Source organism: Sapajus apella, unplaced genomic scaffold (genome assembly GCF_009761245.1).
Source record: "Sapajus apella isolate SASKATOON/1434 unplaced genomic scaffold, GSC_monkey_1.0 scaffold68, whole genome shotgun sequence".
In the NCBI taxonomy this organism is placed as follows: domain Eukaryota; kingdom Metazoa; phylum Chordata; class Mammalia; order Primates; family Cebidae; genus Sapajus; species Sapajus apella.
Genome location: NW_022437008.1, coordinates 2,873,474 through 2,882,542, shown reverse-complemented (window position 1 = coordinate 2,882,542; position 9,069 = coordinate 2,873,474). Strand labels below are relative to the sequence as shown.

The window sequence follows — 9,069 nt, the reverse complement described above, 5'->3', positions numbered from 1 at the left end:
AAAAAAAAAAAAAAAGAAAAAAAAAAGTTATACTCAGCTTTTGAACAGCAAGGAAGGCCGGCCCCCCAACCACCATGTGGTCCATGGGTCAACTGTACAATGGCTGCATACCACTTCATTCTCATGGATTCAACATGGCACTTGGCATGGGGCAAACTCAAGTTTTTACTTTTTGAAACTTTATGAAAGTTTTTTTCCCCAAATATTTCCTATTCATTTTCTTTTTTGGCGGCGGTGGTAGGGGGAGCCAGGGTCTCACTCCATCTCCCAGGCTGGACTGCTGTGGCCTCAAGGTCCTGGGCTATAATGATACTCCTACCTCAGCCTGTCAAGTAGCTGAGACTATACGCATGCATCCCCATGCCCAGCTAATTTTTTAATTTTTTTTGTAGAACTGGGTCTCACTATGTTGCCTAGGCTGGTCTTGAACTCCTGGGCTCAAGTAATTCTCCTCTCTAGGCTTCCTACAGCGTTGGGATTACAGGCGTGAGTCATCATGTCCAGTCTTTCCCAAATATTGTCTTTTATTTGAGACAGTTTTGCTTTATCACCAAAGCTGGAGTGCAGTGGTGCCATCTTGGCTCACTGAAACCTCCGCCTCCCAGGTTCAAGCAGTTCTTCTGCCTCAGACTCCCAAGTAGCTCGGATTACAGGCACCTGCTGCCACACCTGGCTAATTTTTGCATTTTTATTTTATCTATTTATTTGAGACAGAGTTTTGCTCTTGTTGCCCAGGCTGAATAGCAATGGTACAATCTCAGTTTACAGCAACCTCCGCCTCCCAGGTTCCAGCAATTCTCCTGCCTTAGCCTCCCGAGTAGCTGGGATTACGGGTGCCTGCCACCATGCCTGGCTAATTTTTTGTATTTTTAGTAGAGATAGGGTTTCACCATGTTGGCCTGGCTGGTCTTGAACACCTGACCTCAAGAGAGCAACCCACCTCAGCCTCCCAAAGTGCTGGGATTATAGGCGTGAGCTACCACGCCCAGCCTCAGCGGGTGCTTTCTTCCCTACAGTTTCCCCTCCTCAACTGGGACTACTTATGATTCTCAACCAAGGCAGTAACACTGCACTTCTATTAAAAAGGTCTGAAGCAGTTTTGGCAAAATAAGAAATTTATTACATATGATTGGCAGGTACATGCTGCTGATATATTATTGTTTGAAGAAAAGCCAAAATAAAAAATAGTATTTTAATTTTAAATATCACATAATTACAGGTCCTTGAGGATCAGAGTTGGGCTCAGGGAATTACCTCATTTATTAGAGAAGTCAGAATGGGCAGAACCATCTCCAAATTTTTTTTTTTTTTTTTTTTTTGAGACAGGGTCTCGCTGTCATGCAGGCTGGAGTGCAGTGGTATGATCACGGCTCACTATAGCCTCAACCTCCTGGGCACAAATGATCCTCTCTTCTCAGCCTCCCAAGTAACTGGGACTACAGGTGTGTACTACCATGCCTGGCTAATTTTTGTATTTTTTGTAGCGATGGGGATCTTACTATGTTGCCCAGGCTGGTCTTGAACTCCAGGGCTCAAGTGATCCACTTTGGCCTCCCAAAGTGCTGGGATTACAGGCATGAGCCACTGCAGCCGGCCCAAGCTTTTTTTGAAACGGAGTCTCGCTCTGTTGCCCAGGCTGCGAGTGCAGTGGCACAATCTCAGCTAACTGCAGCCTCTGAGTCCTGGGCTCAAGTGATTCTCCTGCCTCAGCCTCCCGAGTAGCTGGGATTACAGGCATGCGCCACCACGCCTGGCTAATTTTTTGTATTTTTAGTAGATACGGGGTTTCACCATGTTGGCCAGGCTGGTCTTGAACTCCTGACCTCAGGCGATCCACCTGCCTCGGCCTCCCAGAGTGATGGGATTACAGGCATGAGCCACCATGCCCAGCCCAAATTTTTTTTTTTTTTTTTTAAACATTGACTTTCAGCTGTATGACCTGGTCCCAGCACTGTAGCTCAGAAGCCCCGGGAGGTTGGGTTCACACCCTTAGGGCTGGGACTTTCTGAGCCCTGAGGATGAGAATCTAAGTTCTGAGATGAGTGGAGGGCTTCCCTGAAGGGACCAAGGAGGTCACCGTGGCAGAAACAATGGGAGGCAAGAGGTCAGTGGCAAGGAGGGGAGGGGATGGGACAGAGGGGCCTGAGGCTGGATCGGAGGGTTTCGGGTGGGAGGAGAAGAGAGGGGAGGGGAGAATTCTCCAGGACGTGTGTTCCCCCATGCTCAAACCTGTGGGTTTCCCCTCAGTAGGGCAGGGTCCCCCAAAGCAGCAGCTGCAGTAGGTAGATATGATGGAAGAAGCTTCTTCTGGTAGTTTCTAGAACCTCAAGTTGAGGGCCTTTGATCGGACCCAGGAATTCCCAGTATGCCAGGGAGGTACAAGCGCTTAGTTGGTTAATGAGGGGTCCCAGCCAATGGTCCCAGGCCCTGGAAGGCACAGTCAGGCTGTCTTGCAAGAAGGGTGGTCCTGGACTAGGGTGGACGAACTTGCACCATCACACTGGAGTTGGTCAGACGGGCTCCATAGTGGCCGGCCCAGAACTCTGTGTCCTGGCCCCAGTGTTCGAAAGACACAAAGCGGACACCCATCTTGATGTTGGAGAACACGTGGGTGACCTGTAGGCAGAGGAAGGGCCCAGCCCCATTGTGCCACAGCCCCCTCTCCAAAGCTGACGTTGGAGGTTGGCTATAAAATCTCCCAAGGAGCACATGTTCTTCTAGAATCTTATAGAATTTTCCACTCGCTCAACAAAAAGTGGAATCTGGCCGGTGCAGTGTGGCTCGTGCCTGTAATCCTAGCACTTTGGGAGGCCGAGGCAGGTGGCTTGCTTGAGGCCAGGAGTTCAAGACCAGTCTGGCCAACATGTCAAAACCCTGTCTCTACCAAAAATACAAAAAAAAATTAGCCAGGTGTGGTGGCGCATACCTGTAATCCCAGCTACTCAGGAGGCTGAGGCAGGAGAATTACTTGAACCCAGGAGGCAGAGGTTGCAGTGAGCTGAGATCATGCCACTGTACTGCAGCCTGGATGATAGAGGGAGACTCCATCTCAAAAAAAAAAAAAAAAAAAAAAAAGGAAGGGGGAATCTAATTCTCTTCCCCACGAATCTAGGTGGGTTTGCTTGTCACCAAGAATGTGGTGAAAATGATATGGAGTGACTTTTGCCAAGTGACTTCCAAGGCTAGGTCAGAAGCAAGGGAGCTTCTACCTGTTTCTCTAGAATCCTCTTCCCCAAGCAAACACATATGCATTCTGACCGTGTAGGAGCTGCTATGCTGTGAGGAAGCCCAAAGTAGCCCAATCAAGAGAGATCCCGTGGAGAAGCTCTGAGACTAAATGAAGGAAGAGATGCTTCCCAGCCGCTGACTGCTACACACACACCACCCACCACCCCGCCCTGCAGCTCCAGACTTCATCAGAATGTCACTGTCTGAACCTCGAGAGGCAGAAGCCAGAACCACCCAGGTGAGTCCTCCTGAAATTATTGACTTACAGAAACCACGAGAGGTAGTCAGAGGACTGTCGATTTTAAGCCACTAAGTTTTGGGGTGATTTGTTTAGCAGCAATAGGTCACCACAGGCGCCCAACATCCTTTCCCCAACCGCCATCAGAGACTCACGTGAAGGCAAACATTGTTGTTCCACCGGGGGATGGGATCAGGCACAGCAGAGAATTTATCTAGAACAGTCTGGTCGGCATCTAGAAGTTGGACAAGGAGTCGATACATACAGCCACTGTCGTGTCGGGCTCCCCACCTGCGGGAGGAGGGAGGCCTTGAAGGCTGGACTTGCCACCCCATCTCTTTGGGTGTCTGCCTACCTTCTCCTTCCTGCCTTGTCCAAATGCCCTCCCCATGTACACAAATCCTCTAAAGGGACTCCTGGGAGGTGATCTCTGGACACTTGAATGTGTTGTGTCAGATAGGAGTATCTTTGATGGGGACCCAGTGGGTAGTGGATAGTCTACCAATGTGATTTAGGGCAGGGGCTAGCCACACTCATATAGATGGTCTCAGGATGGGGGCTGGCCCCTACAGAAAGACCCACAATGTGACTTACAGTGGGGGCTGGGAGTCAGGGAACATCAGTGGACCTGGAGGCCAAGATTAACCACACGGGCCATCAATCAATCCATCATGCCTATGTGATGAACCCAAGAAACACTCTGGACACGGATGCTCAAGTGAACTCTGTTGGGCAACAAAATACCATGCATCTTGCCACACATCAATGCCAGCACGGTAACATGTCCTGATGCCATGGCAGGACAGCAGAAGCTCTGTGTCTGACATTTCCCCTGGATGCTGCTCTGTGCCCTTCTTTTCTTGGCTGATTTTAATCTGTATCATTTCCCTGTAATAAACCAGAAGTGTTTAGTAGCTTTCTGTGAGTTCTTCCAATGAATTATTGAATGGTGAAGGTGGTTTTGGAAGTTCCCCAAACTTGTAGTTGGTGGAGTTGTAGAGATGGGGTTTTGCCATGTCACCCAGGCTGGTCTTGAACTTCTGGACTCAGGCAATCCTTCTGCCTCTGCCTCCCAAAGTGCTGGGATTACAGGCGTGAGCTATTATACACAGCCAGATTTTGTTTTTAATTATTACGCATCAAATGACATAATATATTTGTGTTGTTCTAACATATTGTGTCAGAAGTGAGGATGGTCTTAGGGAGTCCATCCCTGAACTTTGTAGTGAGCTTGAAACTTCTCACAAATATTGATGCCTGGCTGGGCATGGTGGCTCACGCCTGTAATCCCAGCACTTTGGGAGGCTGAGGCAGGTGGATCACCTGAGGTCAGGTGTTTGAGACCAGCCTGGCCAACATGGTGAAACCCTGTCTCTACTAAAAATACAATTAGCCAGGCATGGTGGCAGGTGCCTGTAATCCCAGCTACTCAATAGAGGCCAAGGCAGGAGAATTGCTTGAACATGGGAGGCTGAGGTTGCAGTGAGCTGAGATCGCTCCATTGCACTGTAGCCTGGGTGACAGAGGGAAACTCTGTCTTAAAAATAAAAACCAACCAACCAAACAAAAAATATTGACACCTGACTCTCACCCTCAGACACTCAGATTTAATTGGTATGAATGGTGCCTGGGCATTGGGGGTGTGTGTGTGTGTGTGTGTGTGTGTGTGTGTGCGCGCGCGCGTGTGTGTGTTTTCTGACTGAGTCTTGCTCTGTCACCCAGGCTGGAGTGTAGTGGCATGAGCTCGGCTCTCTGCGCCCTCCACCTCTTGGGTCCTGATTCAAGCAATTATCCTGCCTCAGCCTCCTGAGTAGCTGGGATTACAGGCACGCACCACCACGCCCAGCTAATTTTTGTATTTTCAGTAGAGACGGGGTTTTACCATGGTGGCCAGGCTGGTCTTGAACTCCTGACCTTGTGATCCACCCGCCTCGGCCTCCCAAAGTGCTGGGATTACAGGCATGAGCCACCACACCTGGCCGGCATTGGGTGTTTAAAAAGCTACCTTTATGATGTGCAGCAAAATTTGGAAGTGACTGATTATTACAATCAAATAGTACACCATTGACCAAAACAACACAAATATGTTACATAGTTTGATAAGTAATAATTAAAAACAAAATCTGGCCAGGCATGGTGGCTCACACCTGGAATCCCAGCACTTTGGGAGGCAGAAGTGGGAGCACTGCTTTAGTCCAGGAGTTCAAGACCAGCCTGAGTGACATGGCAAAACCCATCTCTACAAAAAATACATGGCCAAGTGTGGTGGTTCACACCTGTAATCCCAGAACTTTGGGAGGTTGAGGTGAGCAGATCACCTGAGGTAAGGAGTTCGAGACCAGCCCGGCCAACATGGCAAAACTCCATCTCCACTAAAAATACAAAAATTAGCCAGGCGTGATGGTGCATGCCTGTAATCCCAGCTACTCGGGAGGCTGAGGCAGAAGAATCATTTGAACCCAGGAAGTGGAGGTTGCAGTGAGCTGAGATGGCGCCATTGTACTCCTGCCTGGGCAACAAGTGAAACTCCGTCTCAAAAGAAAAAACAAGAAAAAAAACAAAAACTTAAAAATTAGACAAGCATGATGGTTGTACACTTGTAGTCCCAGTTACTCAGCAGGCTGACGTAAGAGGATCACTTGAGGCAAGGTGGTGGAGGTTGCAGTGAGCCGAGATCATGCCACTGCACTCCAGCCTGGGTGAAAGAGCAAGACTCTGTCTCAAAAAAAAAAAAAAAAAAAACTTACTGGAGATATATTTCTTAATGAGATGGAGTTTGGGGGCAGGGTTATGGGGCCTTAAGAGTGAATTTGCTGGCCAGGTGCGGTTGCTCACACCTGTAATCTCAGCACTTTGAGAGGCCAAGGTGGGTGGATAACCTGAGGTCAGCAGTTCGAGACCAGCCTGAACAACATGGTGAAACCCAGTCTCTACTAAAAATACAAAAATTAGCTGGGTATGGTGGTGCACACCTGTAATCCCAGCTACTTGGGAGGCTGAGGCAGGAGAATCACTTGAACCCAGGAGGCAGAGGTTGCAGTGAGCTGAGATTGCATCATTGCACCCAGCCTGGGCCACCAAGAGAGACTCTACCTCAAAAAAAAAAAAAAAAGTGAATTTGCTAACGCTCAAAATTTCCAATGGCCATTTTGCCTGGTTCCCCAGTAGTCTTTACATCTGGGGACCACACACCGTAGTGAGGGGTTTTTTTCTTGTAAAACTAGAGAAGGGGCACACTGAGAAAGAGACTAGGGAAGGAGAATTGTATGATGCTTCCCACACAGATGTAATCTATAGCAGATTAATTTTATAATAGGGGCAGATGGCTGCAGTGGACCTGGAATTTGACTCCCATAAAACTATCTGGGTCATAAACCCCCTGGAAACTCTTCATGCACCCCAGATGCAAGACCATCACTAAAGGGACAAGCTCTGGAGTCAGTTGAGTCAGGGCCTTATGCCAGGTTCTGCTAAGCTCAGGCTGTGTGGCCAGGGCAAGTCATCTGCATGCCCCCCCTTTTTTTCCCGAGACGGAGTCTCACTCTGTTGCCTAGACTGGAGAGCAATGGTGCCATCTCAGCTCACTGCAACGTCCGCCTCCCATGTTCAAGAGATTCTCCTGCCTTGGCCTCCGGAGTAGCTGGGATTACAGGCGCGCACCACCATACCTGGCTAATTTTTTGTATTTTTAGTAGAGATGGATTTCACCATGTTGGTCAGGCTGGTCTCGAATTCCTGACCTCAAGTGATCCGCCCACCTTTGCCTCCCAGAGTGCTGGGATTACAGGCATGATCAACGGTGCCCAGCCTGTCATCTCCCCTTTCCTAACCTCTCAGTTTCCTGCAAAGCTCTGAATGATCTGAGGGCCTGAAATACACCTTCCCATGGGATCGAGGTTCAAAAAATATGCTCACATTTATAAAGTACTTGTTATGTGCTTGCCATGTAATAATTGTCTTTGCAAGAGCCCTATCTTGGAAACAGAGGTATGCTGTGACATGCCCAAGGCCACAAAGCCACAGAGTTAGGGTTTGAATCCGGGAGGTCTGGCTCCAGAATCTAGGCTCTTAGCCAACTTTGCTATTTTCTCCTCCTAAGGCAAGGAACATCTCAATCATTCACAGACAAGACTGAGCTGGGCCCAGGGTCTCTGTATTGGATCTCATCTTCTGCTTTCCAATCCACATCCCTTTGGGCATGAGTAGAGAGGCTCAGAGTGTATACTCTGCTAATTTCTAAAACTGTGAGTATGGCTGTCACTTCACCTCACCGAACTTCAGTTTTTCTTTTTCTTTTTTTTTCTGAGACTGAGTCTCACTGTCACCCAGACTGGAGTGCAGTGACACAATCTTGGCCCACCACAACCTCTGCGATTCTCCGGCCTCAGCCTCCCAAGTATCTGAAACTACAGGTGTGCACTACCACACCTGGCTAATTTTTTTGTATTTTTAGTAGAGATGAGGTATGCTGGCTGGGCTGGTCTTGAACTCCTGACCTCAAGTGATTTGCCTGCCTCGACCTCCCAAAGTGCTGGGATTATAGGTGTGAGCCACCATGGCCGGCCTGAGCTTTGGATTTTTTTATCTGTAAGGAGGGGTTAGGAGGCCTAAATTAAGTCACCCCTAAAAAGGTCATGTCGCATGAAGTCAGTGCTTAGCAAGGGGCTATTTTAATCATCACACTCACCAGTCAGAGACACAAATCTCAATCCTGCCACTATCCAGCAGTTCTGGCCACAGACCCTCCTCCTCTAGGTCCAAGACCTGCTTCTTGCGACACCAGCTGGGAATGGAGACAGGGTAATAAGAACAGGCAGGCCTTTCTCAACAACTGGCAGGACCTTTGGAGCAGGGGCATTCACCTGAATGAAGTCACGAAGCATGTCTGAGAAGGGGCCCCAGGCACGGTTGTCCTGTTTTCCTCTACCACCCAGCCGTCCCCACCATGCTGCACCATCCACTTTCGGAGGCCTTCTGTGAAATAAAAAAGGCTAGTACCCAAGTTCCAGTCGCCTGCCTGTAGGTTCCTAGTGAGACTCCGCCCCAGCCCCTCCCACGTGCTGGCAGCGCAGCTTGCTTTCCCAGCCATTCCCACGGAGGCCCCGCCCCCTGCCCCCTCTCATCAGCTCCTGGCAAAGCCCTGCTCCTTTGACCCTTCTCACCGATTTGCAGCAAAGCCTCGCCCCTCCAGCCCCTCTATCTGGCTCCCACAGCTGCCCCCTCCCACAGGCTCCCAGTGAGGCCCCGCCCCTTCCACTCCTCCCACCTGTCCCAGTGAGGCCCCGCCCCTTCCACCCCTCATCGCAGTGAGGCCCCGCCCCTTCCACTCCTCCCACCGATCCCAGTGCGGTCCCGCCCCTTCCACACTGCCCACCGATCCCAGTGAGGCCCCGCCCCTTCCATTCCTCCCACAGGTCCCAGTGAAGCCCCGCCCCTTCCACACCTCCCATCGTTCCCAGTGAGGCCCCACCCCTTCCACTCCTCCCACCGCTCCCAGTGCGGCCCCGCCCCTTCCACTCCTCCCACAGATCCCAGTGAGACCCCGCCCCTTCCACGCCTCCCACAGATCCCAGTGCGGCTCCGCCCCTTCCACTCCTCCCACA

General features: G+C 50.1%; 1 protein-coding gene and 1 long non-coding RNA gene across 4 annotated transcripts in view; one reads left to right on the top strand and one right to left on the bottom strand.

Moving 5' to 3' along the window:
- FBXO27 (F-box protein 27) overlaps positions 1-9,069 on the bottom strand; it is a 22,414-nt gene that overhangs the window by 12,653 nt on the left and 692 nt on the right. For 2 of the 3 annotated variants that reach the window (XM_032248891.1, XM_032248890.1), the window contains exons 2-4: positions 8,329-8,440; positions 8,154-8,249; positions 3,622-3,757 (exon numbers count right to left, since the gene is read on the bottom strand). In XM_032248891.1, the coding sequence (XP_032104782.1) occupies positions 3,622-3,757; positions 8,154-8,249; positions 8,329-8,440 (344 nt within the window). Of the gene's footprint in view, positions 1-1,097; positions 2,617-3,621; positions 3,758-8,153; positions 8,250-8,328; positions 8,441-9,069 lie in introns of those variants that run through there. The other variant, XM_032248889.1, reaches the window with a different exon arrangement.
- The window catches only part of LOC116530691, a 12,716-nt gene continuing 8,326 nt past the window's right edge, over positions 4,680-9,069 (top strand). The window contains exon 1 of the long non-coding RNA XR_004260105.1: positions 4,680-4,691. This is a non-coding gene — a long non-coding RNA (uncharacterized LOC116530691). The remainder of the gene's footprint in view (positions 4,692-9,069) is intronic.